Here is a 17,664-nt window from a genome sequence, read left to right as displayed (position 1 = left end):
GTAATTACAAATAATTATTTGCATACTACATAACATTATAAATTAACTAAACAGATTTTATTGTGAAAATGTTATGCTCTTTATTTTAATCAAGTTTTTTTGACTATTAATGCATTTTTGCTTTATGCCTAATTTGATTTAAACCATATTTGGAGGACCCCCAGAAATACCACCACGGACCCCCAAGGGTCCCCGGACCCCCTGTTGCAGACCCATGATCTAAAAGATTAATCCCAAACCTAATATAATGATTAAGTTAACTTTACAGATCCAAGATTTTTTGTCCGTCCTACAGATTTCCGTTAAGTGCGTTACTGCAAACACAGGGAAGAAAAATAAATTAAAATGAAAAACATGAAACCTCACATCAGATTGTAATGTTAATTAACCTTTCCCATAGACATAATATGATAATAACGAACAAACGTTTTTAAGTAAAAGCATTTAAAGTGCAAATGCAAATTTGTGTCATTTCACTGGGGCCACTATTAAGGCAAGGCAGAGGTTAACAATACATTTCTGCTTTCCTCTCTCTTATTTGGGCTCTGAATGGGCTCTTGTGTGAGGACGAAGAAGTTGAAGAACCGAAGAGTGACCATGCATGCTCAACCTCCACTCCAGCCAAGCACCAGCCATTAACCTCGACCAATCACATTGACCTTGCCATCTAGCCGGGAAGAGGATAATTGGCTGGTTAGGAAAAAAGCCCCACTGCTTTTGGGACATTCTCCGAACTAGCGTACTGCTGACATTCTCTGTCTCTAAATAGAAAGGTCTGCATACAGATGCCTTACTGCTGTTGCACTTGATCACTAATTAGGCGCTGACACTGACAGTCAGTGATGGACGCAGTGTCAGAAACGCTCCTCGGTATATTCTACCAGTGAAGTAGCCGGCATCTTAAAAGTGGGGGCGGCAGGGCTGTCAGTAGATCTGTCATTTATATAAATCAGTGGGTTCAGTAGAATTGTCTCATGAATGCTTTTTTATTTGTCCGTTGTTTGATTAACATTACAAACAGACAGCATAAGGGGCCGTTCACACATCACATCACTCAAGTTCGCTATTTCAAATGTAGGCGGGCAGTTTGCGCACTCATAATGGAAGTGATGCGGTTGTGACGCGCAAGCGGTGCACTCGTTTTTTTCAGGCGTGTCCGCACCGCATTGAGTTAAAAACATTTCAACTTCTCAGAATTTTTCAAGTGCGCCGCAGGTCATGTGACAAGAATCAGCTTCCCTCACCTTTTCTGATACTTTGAAACCTCAGCAGAAAAATGGAGGAGCAGCTCATAATTGCAGCCCAATGACAGACGCCTAAGGAGCGCAACTGCCTGAGCGCTTTGGAAAGAAGGAGAAAGCTGCGTAATGAAAAACGTAAGCTGAGAAACGCATTTTTAGGTTTGACATGGGAACGGCCCCTAAGAGTACAGTAAGTGCACAGATCCAAAATTCTGCTCACATTCACTTAAAACAGAGTGTGTTTATGAGGAAAATCACAGCATTTTTAGTTTTGAGCAAATATGTCAGTTCATACGCAAAAAAACATGAACTCAGCATTCCGAAGCCTTGAGATGTGGCATTACGGCCACGCGCATAAGATAAGAGCGCGCGCACACATAATTTTCGAACAGCATGTGCATAAACCTGCTTTGTGTCTTCTTGTGCTTAAATATTTAAATTTGCATTACCTGAAAGCATGTAAAATGATTGCTTGTGCCGACGCAGCATTGCGTTTGAGACAACACAGTGACAGGTCTACGCTGTTCACGCTCCCGTCCTTTAAACTTTAAAGCTCAACCGAATGCGTGTGAGCAAAAACAATGATACACCTCATACCCAAATCAAAAGTGAGCGTTATATGTTAGTATGTTAGTAACAAACATGGACGGGAATGGTGGTGGCGAGTTGAAAAGTGGGGGGACAAAATCATCTTCAAAGTGGGGGGGCATGTTGCACGTGTCCCCCGCGTATGCTACGCCCATGTATACTACAGTATTACCACGACAATAACGTATCTGAAGCTGTGTTTTATACCCAAATGTAGGTATAAACAACCAGACCGTAATTAATATTAGGTTTCACTTTCATTATCCTTAAATGAATATGCACTCATTTTCAAAGTCAAACCTGTGTTTTATCCAGCGAGCAACGGAGGTCGTACTGAACTCCTATACTGAGATGCTGACCGAAAACACAGGCCTGATCACAAACTCATTTGTAAACACACAAACTACACTCAGCTACAAAAAACGAAATACTCAATGAAAGTACTGAAGTATCGTTTTTGTAACTAATGAATCATTTCTGAGGGCTTTTATGGGATGTGTGTGTTTCGAAAAGCAGCCGGTGGCAAGATAAAACCAATAAAAACTCTTCTGACAAATGGACCTGATGCCAGTTACCGTCAGCTCCATGTGCCCGTGGGACAGCAGGTGTTGATTGGTGGCTCTATGTAAGGGTACCTGTTGTCACGGTACCGGACGAAGGCGCGAAGAGCGTCTCGGTGGAAAAGCCCAAAGGAGGTGTGAGGTGATTATGGGATGGATGGGGGAGGGAAAGAGACAGAGAAATCCGAAGAGACGAGTGAAACAATGCCGGTCATTAGCTCGAGGCCCTGGCGTCTCATTAGTCGGCTTGCTCTCAGAAACAGACGAGGATTACTGATCAAGTGTGGCAGAGAGAACAAACGTGTATGAGAGAGATATGCAAAAAGATGAACTACAACATACCAGGGTGAAGATGCAGCTTCTGAAAGATATGTGACTGCGTGTATCCTCTAATTCAACGAGAGGCTAATTAAGACCAAAGCCCAGAGCTGAGACGACAGGAAGGGGAGTTAAGACAGGTTAATTGAACCTCCAGGGGGACGTTCACACCCTCCACATCCTCACCTCTCCAGCATCCATCTCGGAACGAGACGCAACGACGCAGAATTACGAGCGTGACATCACTGCCGATGCGGATTCCCACATAGAGCTGCCAGGTCGGCCGCGTCTGTGTGCAGATTTACGGCGGGTCTAAATCAAACGTCTGCACTTTCTCTGCGCTACCTGAGCTTGGCACACCAAGGCTCGTCTCCCTACGGCGCTCTAACTATCGATCCGATCTATGGGTCAAGGAAGAGGGCTTGTCAGCATAGAGAGAGAATGTAGTAAGGTTAACGGGTTACACCATACTGAAAGATCCACTGCAGTGATACGGGTGGAACTCATATTATGGATCTCAGGAGAGCCGTCGATGAAAGCAATGTGTGTGACACAGCAGTTTTCTGCAGCCAGAGTAGAAAGCTCTGAATATTAGGGTCTAAAAATGTAAAAATAGGTCTGCGTGGGATCTGTTTTGGGCACGTGAAATAAGCCAGTAAATTAGATTTCCAAAAAGGACAACTTGACCCTAATCTCTGAAAGCCTCATTGGTCAACGGAAACCAATGTCAGGGTGTGTTGGAGCAAAACTTTCTCAACTTTTTTATCATAGATAACAGAGCGTCACTTTCTCAAACCCATATCCTCATGTTGACGACTGACGATAAATGCTTTCGGTCCGATCTGCATCAGTCTCACGGATGTGGGGGTGCAAAGAGGAAAATAATAACGCAAACAAGCCAATACTATAAAAGGCAATGGGTGACAGCCAGCGCTTTAAAAGGAAGTTATAATAAGATGGAGCCATCAACGCAGACGCATCTTAAGTCAAAGGTGGGCAGCGCAGGTTCTTTGAAGAGCTCTTTTGTATCAAACACAAGGCTCTTTGTGATAAAAAGCTTCAGCATTTTTAAAGCCCTCCTCGTGGAGACAATGAGATTAATTCACATGCGAATATGCATCGGGTGCTGAATAATCAGCTAAACACGGCCTCCTGAATAGACGTGGACTGCGAGATAGAATCTGGGACCCTCTTGTAATGCATGAGAAATTAATAAAGGCGTTAAAATAAATAAATAAATTTGTTGAGGACCGATAGGCAGCCAAAAGAGAGAGGATAAAACTTGCAAGCACACGAACAAACCGGAAAACATGGTCTCATCACATCCACCTGTTGAGAAGGCAGTATGAACTGATGGCAATATCGACCAATTTTTAAGGCATTCAGCTAACCAAGGTAGTTGTTTTCATTTTTTTATTCTATTTTAAGGGACGTGTACACCAAAACGTCAGGCAGATGCCGACTGTAGGTGCTTGCCAGCTATTTTTTTAACTAATTTTGTTGTTATGTTACTTTAGCTTTGTTTATCAGTCATTGAATGTTGATGCGCTGGTTAGTTGCTGTGACATTTGTCCCGCCCCTCCTCCATTGTGATTGGACGGCCGATGGAGAAGTGACATTGCGAGCTGAGCGGTTCACCTAAAGTTACAATTTTTTTTAACTCTGGGCATGAACAAAGCTGCCAGCTGCTGCGGTTATTGAAAAGTGTGGCACTTCCATTGGAAACAACTAACAACATATGGAGTAAATGCCTTGGTGTGCACGCCCCCTTAGTATCCAAATGTCAGAAAATTAATAAAACGTACCCATTTGCATATGCATTTAGCTTCATTCTTTCATTTCATGAAGCACATGCATAAGACCTGAACCGGAAGTGATGTGACCGGTTTTGCAGAATACAAAAAGTTTGTTGCGCAAAACCCATATTACTATTAATTTATTTAATTTATTTTTAACTATTTATTTCTAATATTAGGGGTTTTAGTGGTTGTAGTCAGCTGTATTTGCAATTGTTACATTAAATGTATTTTTTGTATGTCATATAATAATCGAGTAGTAACTTCAGTAATTTAAACATTTTTGTTTTACTGCACATTGCTATATTTTTACTTAAATACTTGATTCTGCATTTAAATCCCCTCAAACCAGATTGTTTATTATTATTATTATTTTTTGTATTGCATGTCATTTATTTATGTTTGTCAATTACATTTCAAAATTGGTATCTGTGAAATACTGTGAAGTACAGATTACTGAAAATTGGTGTCAAGACAACCCTAATTGAATTAAAACCTAACTAAGTAACGAAAGAAAATGAGAAGACATTGAAGCAGGGATGCAAAGAAGTTGTAAACAGACTTAAGGTTTAGAAACTCTTTCAATCCATCTTCTCTTCTTTTCTAAGGGGGGTAATTCCTGCCTCCAGGCGGCCCGGGCAGTCAAGCGCACTATTACGAGGCAACAATTAAGCAGGATGTGGAAGCCGGCACCTGGTCCGAGGCATTCAGTGGTTTTCAGGAGCAGCTGACTGTACAGTGTCCTCCACACCAGGTGGTCCTGCTTCAATGACATTAGCTAGTGACTCCAGGGTTAATAAAGGGCCCGTACTGGCCCAGTGTGCTTGCACAAATGCCATTCACTCACCACAGACACTGGCTATTTAAATGGGCTGACCAAACAATGTGCTTTCCCAACACCCACATAAAGAGAGCTCAAAACACGATAGACAAATTGAGATGGCATCTGAAAGCAGGCGGGCTTACTTCAAAAAAGAAACATTTAAATACTTTAGATAGGCCACTCGAGGAGCTGTAATGTTTTTGCCACAAAGTGCCTAAAAATAGTAAGCCTTCTAAGCCAATGTTTGTGTCAACAGGATCACATACTGATATTAACTGCAATACTAAACTTCACACAATATTTATTTTCAACTGAAAACTTTTGTTTCTTGACATTACCGTCATATACTCCCCATATTTGTGCAAAACCAATTTTTTCCGAGACATGCAAGGTTTGGACATGCTCCAATAAGCATCCTGGAGCAAATACTTAAATAGTCATTAAATAAAAAGAAAGTTTTGTACAAAGATGACATTAATGTTAACCTCAATTTTACATCAATACTTCAGGTTTAAACTTATTTTCACTGTGATTTCATAATTTTTTTATGTACTGTACCTGGTAAGGAGTTAACAATGACCACCTGTAAACGACTGACAACTTCATCTGTCGATCAACCCGTAATTATAGTAATTTATCCTTACAAAGTAATTTTTTTAATTGAGATTTATACATCAGGTTGAATAAATAAGCTTTTAATTGATGTATGGTTTGTTAGGACAGGACAATATTTGGCCAAGATAAAACTATTTGAAAATCTGGAATTTGAAGGTGCAAAAAAATCTAAATATGGAAAAAAGTTGTTACACTGAAAAAATGATTCATTCAATTTACTTAATTTTTTAAGGTAAGTGGTCGCAATCAATTTATTTAAGCTTCATTTAAACAAAAAAAATTAAGATAGAAAACAAAACAAAAAACTTTTATTGAAATGTAGCTTAAATAAATTGATTGCAACAGCTTACCTTAAAACATTGAGTAAACTGAATGAATCTTTTTTTTTTTCAATGTAGCAACTGCAACAAAAACAAATTTTTGACATTTTTATGAAACATGATCTTTACAGTTACAACTTCTGATTGTAAAAGGATGCAATAAATATATAAATTAAAGAATTACATTTAAAGGGCATAAATTAAAACATTTCACCCAATGAGCAAACTAAAGCTCAAAAGCAAGCTCAGTAAGTTTTACATACCAAGAGTATATAGTGTCAATACTGTATTAGTTAATGCTAAAATTAACATGAGCTAAGATTAATGCAGGCAGTAGAAGTACTATACTGTAGCTGATGTTAGTTCATGGTAGCTTATGCATTTACAAATGCTAACAAATACAACCAACATTATTCCATCACATTATTTTATTTACAAATTACACAACTACCATTGACACTATCCTATACTTTACTGAGCTTGATTTTGAGCTTTAGTTTGCTCATTGGGTACATTTTTTAATGTAAAATCTTTAAATTTAATTATTTAATTTATATATTTATTGCATCCCTTTTCTTTAAATCTGGGAAAGCACCCAACATTCCTGTTAGTAGCAAAGTATGTACAGTACTCATTTTAAGTACCAAGATTGAGTTTGATAGAAAAACAAACCTACAGCATATTTAAAAAAGTTCCCAACAAAACTTCTTGGGGCGGTTTCCCAGACAGGGTTAAGATTAATTCAAGAGTAGACATTAGTTATATTTGGACATTTAAGTAGTTTTTACAATCATATACCCTACAAAAAACAATACTGGTGTGCATCTTGAGACAAAACAATGGCACTGATGTATTTTAAGAGTTGATTTCGGTTAGGATATCACAAACAAGCATTTAGTCTCGGACTAGACTTAAGCCCTGTCCTGGAAAACGCCGCCTTAACTGTTTAAAATAATTTGTCATGAAAGTAAACAAATTAGAATAGTCTCTTTCTGGAGAATTAATTCTTCTATTAGACACAAAACAGACATATTCACCGTATGGAGAAGAGAAAATTAATGCATCTTATTCCCCAAAAAAATGTACAGACAAAACCCAAATCTGGAGCCGCCTCTTTAGCTCTGGGCTTTGTCTCAATCTTTCTGAAGTGATGAAGATGCAATCATTCCTTTCCTCCACTACAGACATCCTCACATCAGAGCTTTGTGCAGTAACCGTGAATAAGGCTAATATACATGACAAGAGCTATAGATATCTGTGGCGGCGCTGCTATAGCAATTAAAGAGCTGTATGAAGTGTTTGAAACTAAGATGTGCAAATCACAATGAAATCCTAAGGGCTTTTATTTCAGCTACACACTGAACCCAAAATAAAACCATCAAACGCATCACCAATCGCAGAATCAAATGGATCATAGTTAAGACATTACTTTATAAGGAAACATGCATGTGAACAATTATGCATCACCTCGCCTGTATGCTTTCTTAATGCAGGCATCCGGTGTGATGCCATACAAGCCGAGCAACATTAGCGGCGCTTAGCTCTTCACCGAACAAACTGCGCTCTTGCACTTCACGTAAAGAACCTGCATTTCCACATCAAAGCCTGAACGAGAAAAAAGCACGATGCACACTTTTATGTCGCCCTGCACTATTTTTTTTTGTCGTTTTGTTTATTTCGCCCATCCTCTTCGGAGAGACTCAGTTTTGTGCGAACATGCAAATGGAGAAACACAAGGACATCCTTTAGCACAAAACAATCACGGCCAGCTCGTGGAGGAGACGTCTGTCCCTTTGAACTGTTTAAAGTGCTATTAATGGCCAACTTATAAATAATCAACTAGTTCTCTCTTTAAAGACATCCGCCAATGGGGCTCGGGGAACTGGGAGTGCTACAATCTTTAAAGAATCGACCGTTCTCTGACCCGACCGTGCAATACAAAATCCTCATATAAAGATCTGCATGTTTTACATAAGAATGATTTCCAATATAAAACGAATATTCTGGGTTATTTATCAACAATTTCAGTGGGTAGCATATGTGACATACTCAACTTTTTTCTTTGACTTACTCGAAATTTTGGGGAAAAAATTCATTACGTGAGCTTTGACAGATGTCCACAGATTCGGTACACAGAATTAAGGTTGAAAATATCTCTAATATTTCTTTAACTCCTTCCCCCCAATTAAGAGAAAAACCTTTACCTGCCAATGACGAGTTTTTACGGCAATCCATATTTCCACTATTATCCACTAGGTGGTGCCCTTACCCTACCCAAAAAAACCCAAGGCATACACTGATCCAAAACCAGTAAAACTATGTGTATGTTTTAAACATCGCTCTGAATCTTATCTCTAACAAAAGTCTTTTACAAAAACGCAATCATCTCAGCTTTTGCTCAACATTTGCTTTTGCTCATATTTGAGACGTGATAAAAAGAAAAAATGAATGTAGGATGAAACTTTTGTTGTTGGTTCTTTCAGTTGATATATTGTAAGTTTATATATTTAAAGAAGAACATTTTCTGGAAGGCATTAAACTTTGTGAAAATAATAAAAAAGGCTGGGGCTGGCTAGCAACAATTTTTTTTTACAAACGCTGGTGGGGAAAGAGTTAAATGAAGTTTATTTTGGTTCTTATACAATTGCATCTGGAAACATGTGTTTGAAATGTAACAGTGACCAATAATTTTACATTCACAAATTTTTATCCAGAGCGACTTACAGTGCATTCAAGCTATGTCCATTTGTTTGCTGGCTGGAGATGAAGTTGCCTTTTACAAACTTAGGTTTAGGTTTAATGTTTATTATAAAATAAGTGTCAAAGTTACTTTGAAAATAATAAAAGAACAAAGTAAATCCAAATGTATTACAGACTGAAGAATATAGGTGGTGGGCTGTGTGGTTGCTGACATTTGAGTGACATTTAGGGAAGAATCGGATATGTGCTGTATATAAGGGGATAAGCAGGGACGGCGGTCTTCATTCAGGCCGAGAGACAAAAACGAGCAAGCGAGCGAGCTCGGGGAGATTGAATGGTAATCAGGGCACTGCTGATACTCACCGATTGAAGACTCTTTCTCACCATTGGAGGATTTCAATATCACAAGAGCCCTAGAGGCGGTATTCTTATCAGCCGCGGCCGCAGACAAAGAAACCCCCCCCGAATGAGATACGAGCTTTAATGAGGGCCTGTCCAGAACAACCATGACGATTAGCGAGAGGGAAATCGGGCATGCATGAAGACGCAAACACAAAAGCGAGTAGCCTCTGTCTCTCAAATGCAGCATATATATCCTGGCACGCACTCGCACACAAACAAACACGAGCCTTGAGACGCGGGAGCGGTCCAAAGAAATCTTTTGAGAGACACTATCACGCGAAGAATACCTCCGCTGCTGCGGGCAATTTAATTCTAATGAGCGAGAAACAAAACACAAACAAAACAAAGCAAAGCAACAGTGCTCTGGAAACACGCCGTCTCATTCAAATACTCCCACACTTAAGTGCCGAAGCTTGCCAGAATTGCTCATTATCACTCCCTTTACAAGACTATAGACAAAGAGCGCTAGAGACAAAAGCCACACGCAGCTAATCAATGCGTTCATTGTGTACATGGGCGAAAAAACAAAAAGCGGAGAGGCATCCATTTGGATAACCTGAGAGGGCTAACAGCTTTCTCCTGGAGTTGGCAGCCCGAGGAGGGAGGAGAAGAAAGTTCATTAATTAAACAGGGCTTGGGCAGACAGATGGAAGCGCTAGCTGGATGCTAATTACTCTGAGAAGACGAGCAGGTTTAACACTCGTCCACCCCTCCTCCACCATCCATCACAATTAGCACGCCTTCGAAATGTCCGTCCCGCTCGCCGCCGGCCGATGACGGGATGAGCGAGAGGCTGAGATAAAGAGCAGGTGAGAGAGGAAGCTTAACTACAACTGACCGAGCTAGCATCGTCTTGAATGAACTTCTTATGGTTTGCAACAGGCCATTTAATGATGCAGGGATTGGTGTCCGATGGCACTATTTAGTTCTTTGGATGACTTTGAACAATGCAACGCAGCACAATTTTAACACAAACTTTTAAAACCCCTTTCCCAGGCACCTGCAATCCATGCATCTTGTCCTGCACGAAGGACACCCAATACAGTAGCCTCCCATCCAAACAACAACAACAAAAAAGAGTGAGCTGGCAGGTGCCAACAGGAGCCGCTCTCGCGCTTACGAGGAGCTTTAGTACAGTCACTCCTGAGGGAGCAGTAATAAAGGAGCACGAACCGCGTAACACTACCTCACACATGCAAACGCTCGCCAGGGAACCCACCCTGATCTGGCAATGCCTCCTCCATTCACAATAGTGGCAGAACACAGACAGATGTCAAGCATGAATGCCTGATGGAGTGCTGGCGAATTCTCGTTTTCATGTGGGAGGAGTTTCAAATTCGATCATACTCAAACACCAAAGTCTTGGTGACACACACATCCTGTTACTCTCCATAACCTCTTCCTCTTTACATCTCTGACCTGACCAGAGAAATTAATATTTAATGAGTGGATGGATAGTGAAAAAACAAAAGTGTGGTTGGCAGGGAGTTGCTTTGAGGTTACTAGGGTGTTTTAGGGTAAAAAGCACACCCTTCTTCCTCAGCAGGGCTACAAAATTGTGTGTGTAGCACTAATGATGAAGATGCATTTATTGTCCTTGTCCCTAAACTGTAGTAATATTGTATAAGCAAACAATGTGCATGTGTATTTCATTTCGCATTGATAACGTACAAAGAAGTTTGACCCAGTAGCGCGCTGTACTCATATCGAATTAGACCCAACTCGATGACCCGCGAGTCTTCCTGCTCCACGTTGAAATTTGATTAAAAAAGCTACCGAGGATTCCAAGCATGATGATGATGTGCAGGAAAGAAATTCCAGATAAACACGAAGTGCACACAATGCACACGCACCTATCACATCTGCCACCTGTTTCTCTGCGAGTTCTTTTAATTCTGTCACAGAGTTGTTTACTGACCTGTGTTTAAGTTCGAGCTTTAGCATGAGAGCGAGTCGCCTCCGGGCATGCATGCATGTGTGTGTGTGTGTGTGTCTATTCTTTGTTCCAGGCATGAGGAGCAGCAGGAGGGGTAGAGAGAGAGAAGACTAATGCTATGAGTCATTCAGTGTTGGAGAGAGAGAGAGAGAGAGAAAGAGAGAGAGAGAGAGAGGGTGGGGGGGAGAATATTTGAGCATTTCATATAAAGCGGGAGCAGCGAGACGCCATATGCCATATGGGCAAAACTGACTTTCCACTCATGGCTGGGCTTGACAAGCCCATAGATGCAAGCCCCCTCTCTTCCAGAATGCACTTGCGTGTGTGTGTATAAAGACGAATACAGTGTTAGACTATGTTCAGAATAAATATTTAATACTGTGCAGTTTATACTACCAATATACTCTAAAACTATAAAGATAAAGTATGCTTCCATTAGTATGTTACACTGTTCTCATTACACGTTTAATTGAGCAACTCTTGTGCGGTCATCTTAAAAAAAAAAAACGGCAATCGAACTTAAATCAAATTTGTCTTAAGTGCATTAGTGTATGCCTAAACATAGCAATCTTTATCAAAACGTCAAGAAAGAGAAATCACTATTTATATTCCTTCTCATTCATGCACTGTAGTAGAAATAAAACACTAAGTCAAGTGCATTGCATTGTGGGGTGCAATATATCCATGCAGTGTGTTTTACGGCTCATTAAGATAAATGAATCTATTCAATAGATTGGCATAAGTACACATGCTATATACTGCTACAATTTTAGGAGTAGTAATCCTAAAATAGCCTTGGACTGCATGTACGCATTTGTGCAGGTGTGGAAAAGATGAAGAGAGGGGAGAAAGAGATTGGATGGGTGTGTGGGTTGGCGTAACTCGGTGGACATTGTCGACTCCTCCAGTAACAGCTGTTGAGTTGGGCAGAGCAGGAAAGCACATTGGGGGGGGGGCAGGACCGTGTGGGGGAAAAGAACAGCATTCTGGAATGAAAATGGGATTAGAGGCCCTGAAGTCATCTTCATTCATCTCTCAGAGATGCTCATCAAAGCAGAAGCTTTCCAGTAACACGCTCTACGCCAGGACACAAATTTCTTGGCAGACGTGCAGTCATGTTAAACATACTAACATGTGTTTTAATCACCACTGCGATGGTAACAAGTCTCATTATAAGCACAGTTTATTTGACTCAACTTGTCAATATAATGTGCAGATCTTGCTCTCGGAGTAAATAATTTATACAGATGACCTACATCTCTTGCGTCTGATTTGAGACCACACCCCATCCTACCCTTAAATATTCCACAATCACAGGTGCTAAAGGCCGAGTCTCGCATGACTGACGGCAGGGCAGGAACAGATTATGGCTATTGATTTGTGCCCAGAGATGGATCTGTGCCAGGAGGAGAGAGGGAGTGAGCGGGGAAGGAAGCAGGCTAACTCCATCGATTCTCGGTCAGCAGGGGAGGCAGCAAAAGATACTGAAGGTCAGTGAATCTCCGCCTTCACATATTAAAGGCCACCGGCCTGCCATTAGAAAGCCCACATGGGCTGGAGCATCTCTCCTGATAGTGTCTCACGCAGAGGCGAAGAGAAAGACTGCCAAAGACACATTGACTTTAGGCCAAGAAAAGGCTATAAGCGGTGGAAGAGTAACTTGCCAATTGGAAGTTACTGGATAACGCTGCAGAGGTTGTCATGCCCATTGACTGCTGCAGCTGAAATCCCACTACTCCTTACTTGAGAGTCTGCTCCTTTTTTTGCGGCAAATCAACATGTCGCATTGGAAAAAAAACAGGAGTGTAAGCATCACTATAACAGGGTTCCCACACCTTAGTTAACTTCAAATTCAAGGACCTTTTAAAGACTTTCCAGGTGCCCTCAAATTCAAGGGCTAAATGTGGGGACACATTTCAAGTGAGAGCAAGGTTACATTGTGTTACCTTTTAAGATACATTGTTACAGTTCCCTTTCGAGGGAACTCGCGCTGCGTCACTGCGGTGACACTTTGGGGACGCCTCCAGGGGTAAGTGCGTCTGAATGTGTATATCAAATTCAAACAATGGTGAGGCTTAACAACAAAGACAGGGTGACGCGGGAGCCAGGAAGTATATCACTATCTAAAATATTGCCAAAGACAGCGTTACAGGGACGCAGGAAGCATGGCAAGGGAGATGCAGCGTCTCGTTCCCTTCTCAGGTAACAACATTTACATACGTAACCAGAGACGTTTTCATGTGTCAAACACAACTATGCAAAAAAGCTTCTCGCATAAAATAGATTCAAGCATGTACATGTATATTTTCACAAACTTCCCAGGGCCTTGAATTTTTCCCCCAGATTCACAAACTTTCAAGGATTTTAAGGATCTGTGGGAAACACCAGCAAAAGTCTGAGGTTGTGATGGGTGTTTTGCGATTAGATACGACACTTGTTGGGTTGTGACCAATATGGGTTATTTGGTGTGAACCGGAGACCAGAGAAGGACCTCTTTGGTCAATGTCAAGAGAAGCCGCCTAACAACTGTCACCAAAAAACCCAAAATGTTGCTCCCAGGGGCTGAGAACATAGTCGGTAAGGCAATAAACTCAGCAGGGAGCGGGGATGATGAGGCTGTTAACATTCATAACGCCGCCGACAAACACAGTCATGTGTACCGACTCTTCATTTTTGGAACAATTATGTAAATAAGGTTAACAAGTGCAAATCGCTGGGCGCAGACAAGATGTCAGCAAGAATTAAGAACGAAGAAAACAAAAGACTAAAGATGAATCTTTGTTATTTACTGATTTGCAGTAAAGGGCTTTAGCACGTCCCACATCAAACTCACAGCAGCTGATGAATCGATAGTCATATAATGCATTATTTCAAATTATGGTGTCAGCAGGAAAGGGGACGCCTCATTCAAGTTAAGCCCTCTGTAAAAGCATAATCCCAAAGCCAGGCAGGACAGAGATCCATAGTCACACAATGCAGCGCATGGGTAAGGGCCAGCGTAGGGCACATGGGTGGATTGCAGTGCCCCATGCCAAGCGCTGGTGGTCATTTCACCGAAACCCATCCAATTAGGGCTGAATATGGTGCAGACTGCTGGAAACCCCTCCATCGCTGCGGCAGGGCCAGATAGAGACACCTGCTTTTATCAGCCTGTGCAGGGTGCATGAGGACACTCTTTGAAGAAATATTCAACTAATTATATTGGAGCACCAAGCACAACAAGCAGGAAGATTGCAGGGACCCCGACTCATTGTGAAGCAGAAAACTCCAGCACAGATTTAATCTCGGCACAAAAACAGACCGAGAGGCGAGGTCATTGTTCTGACCGAGAGAGGAAGAGATGGGTACAGGACTAAGGCTAGGTTTATATCTCAGCTAAATGTGGACCAAATCTGATTTGCTTCCTCTTACATGTGGTGCACACAACTATCTTTGGATGACACTTCAAACAGCACAAATTGCATTAAAACTGGCATTTTTAAGTCATTCAAACACAACAATCAAACACAGCAAGACTTCTACTGAGGAATGTCATAATTTTTCACGTGTATCTCGCTCTTATGCTTAAAGGATTTCTGCTCTTCCATAAAAAATCTGATAATTTACTCACCCCCATGTCATCCAAAATGTTTGTCTTTTATAGTTCAGTCGAAAAGAAATTTAGTTTTTTGAAGGAAAGGGTCTATCTAGTAATACGATCGAATTTTTGCTAAAAATTTTCATCAACAACTTCTCATCATGCACTAGCCGTGCGACGCCCCAAGCGTGACCTTACATATTACATAATCACGTAGAAAGATCATGCGAAAATACCACTCCAGTGTTTACAATTGTGGAGAAGATGAGCTATCAGACGTTGTCGTATGTGGACTGATGGACTGAGTTTATTGTTTAAAATAATTTGCAAGTGTGCATTTCACAAATGTAACGCGTGACCTTTCGACATAATTACGTAATACGTAAGTTGTGGTTTAAAAGTACATATTTTTTATTTTTGGTGAAAATAACAATCTTTTCACTAGACAGGAACCTTATGCCTCAGTTGGGATCGCTTACTGTGCCCTCACACCACCATCGGCGAGAGCATCAAAGTGGCCGGAAGTAATTCATTTTCAATGAGAGTCGGCGGAGAGCTCCAGCGAGGAAGCGGAGCGGCACATCTTGGACAGTGTGAGCGTCGAGGAGAGTTAAAATCAACTCAACTTTATGGTAATGAGCAATCGGAAGGCAGAAGTGTTCGGCGGCAAACAATCAGAAGGCGGAAAAGGATTCCAGAGAATGCATTCGCGCGTCAGTCCATCCACTCCACTTTATCAGAGCGTTTTTTTTTTTTTTGAAGTTCTCGCCGGTGGTGGTATGAACGTACAGTTAGAGTCCTTTGAAGCTGCATTGAAACTGTAAATGTAAAATAAAATAAAAATCCTGGAATGTTTTCCTCAAATAACTTAATTTCTTTCTTTGAGAAAACATGAACATCTTGGATGACATAGGGGTGACTAAATTATCTTGATTTTTAAAATGAAAGTGGAGTAATCCTTTAATGATTGTGCGATGTGACACCACACATCAACTTTGATAGCATCGCCTGTGTTTGTTTTACACATGTGGATCACCATCTGAGTTGATCCACATTTAAAAAGGTCTTGTGGACAAAGACAGTTTTGACCAGAAAACGTAGCCAAAGAGATTGAAAGGAGGGGCAATGGAAAGACAAACAGCGCGAGAGAGAAAGCCAGAATGTGTATAAGTGGTGATTGTAGAGCAGATGTTCTTACGACAGACCGATAAGAGACAGCGGTGTAGAAGCAGCAGTCAAATGCGATCAATTATTCATAGGGACAGATCAAGACATCGCAGGAAGCCGTTAAAGCAGAATATCCTTAATGGCCGTTCACACCCTATTCACTGGAGACAATAATGATCGCATTGACGTAATAAAGAAAACATCTGCAAAAATGTGAGGCATGATATCAGTCTCACACACCAGAGGTGTTATTTTAGGATATTACACACAATAAATATTGACTGTATACTGACTATTTAACTGTAGATGTGACGGCCCCAGATGACCGATTTTTTAAAGCAAAGCAATGCTGTAAGTAGCTGCTCAATAAGCAGGATAATGCACCAATTACCATTTCACGACTTGAAGTATTTAGAGGACCATAAAATATCGCACTGTTAAATTATTAATTCTGATTGGTTGACGTTTTTTCAACCGTGTTAATGTCTATATTTCATACAACGATGATCAGGGTTCCCACCCCTTAGTTAACTTCAAATTCAAGGACCTTTCAAGGACTTACCAGGTCTAATACCCTCAAATTCAAGGACTTGTAACAGTTCCCTTTCTAGTGAACTTGTGCTGCGTCACTGCGGTGACACTTTGGGGACGCCTCCAAGTGTGTCTGAATGTGTAAATCAAATTCAACCAATGGTGCGGCTTACAACAAAGACAGGGTGATGCAGGAGTCAGGAAGTATATCGCTTTCTGAAATATTACCAAAGACGGCGTTACAGGGACTCAGGAAGTATGGCAAGGGAGACGCAGCGTCTCGTTCCCTTCTCATGGAACAACAGTTACATACATAACCCAAAACGTTTTCATGTGTCAAACATAACGATGCAAAAAATAATTGTGGTATGAATCAACATTTGCATACAGAAGATATAAGCATTTAAAGCGAACAGTTTAGCACATGTGCTTAAAAAGTCTAGAATTTTATGATATTATCCTACACTACACAGGGAATAATATGGATTTTTTTTTTTTTAGAAAACTTCTTGCATAAAATAGATTCAAGCACTTTCAATTACCTGTATCTACTGTATGCATATTTTCAAAAACTTCCCAGGGCCTTGAATTTTTCCCAAACTTTCAAGGACCCGTGGGAACACTGGAAGATGCACAATAAAAAACAAACAAATGAAACCTGAAGCATGTTGCGTTAATGCAGTGATGTTGCCGATCAATACCAACTATATAAAATGCAAAACGTGCATAAAATAGCATGTGATGATCTGAAAGGATACAAACTCTGGTAGAGCGGCAATCGAGACTTTATGGCCCTGCTGGCGTTGATGCACGTGGCCCGCACCAGACTTGGCAGCAAGGTTCCCGTCACTATCGCCCCATCAAACAGAGGCCCAAAGAAAGGAACCTGATGGTGAAAGAGGACAGAAGAGAGCAAACACTGAGAACATGCTTGTTTTGACTTCTATATCAAAACTAAAATCGATCTTATCTGATGCTATGTGTAATGTGTGCAAAAAAATCAATGCGAAGAATAGCTCGAACCAGTACAAATGAATGTAGTCGATAGATAATGCAGAACTTCCATTTGTCAGGGCTCGTGTTTATCGAG

General features: G+C 40.9%; 1 protein-coding gene across 7 annotated transcripts in view; it reads right to left on the bottom strand.

Annotated features, from left to right (window-relative positions):
- Positions 1-17,664, bottom strand: part of ralgapa2 (Ral GTPase activating protein catalytic subunit alpha 2) — a 143,824-nt gene that overhangs the window by 18,482 nt on the left and 107,678 nt on the right. For all 7 annotated transcript variants that reach the window (XR_012335337.1, XM_065267503.2, XM_073812491.1 and 4 more), the window contains one exon: positions 17,333-17,460. Coding sequence is in view for 6 of the 7 variants with exons in the window: in XM_065267503.2 (XP_065123575.1) it covers positions 17,333-17,460 (128 nt within the window). In the remaining variant the exon portion in view is untranslated. The remainder of the gene's footprint in view (positions 1-17,332; positions 17,461-17,664) is intronic.

The sequence above is a fragment of the Paramisgurnus dabryanus genome, chromosome 17, assembly GCF_030506205.2.
Source record: "Paramisgurnus dabryanus chromosome 17, PD_genome_1.1, whole genome shotgun sequence".
Lineage (NCBI taxonomy): Eukaryota > Metazoa > Chordata > Actinopteri > Cypriniformes > Cobitidae > Paramisgurnus > Paramisgurnus dabryanus.
The sequence above is the reverse complement of the archived record's forward strand: the minus strand, read 5'-3'. Positions and strand labels throughout refer to the sequence as shown.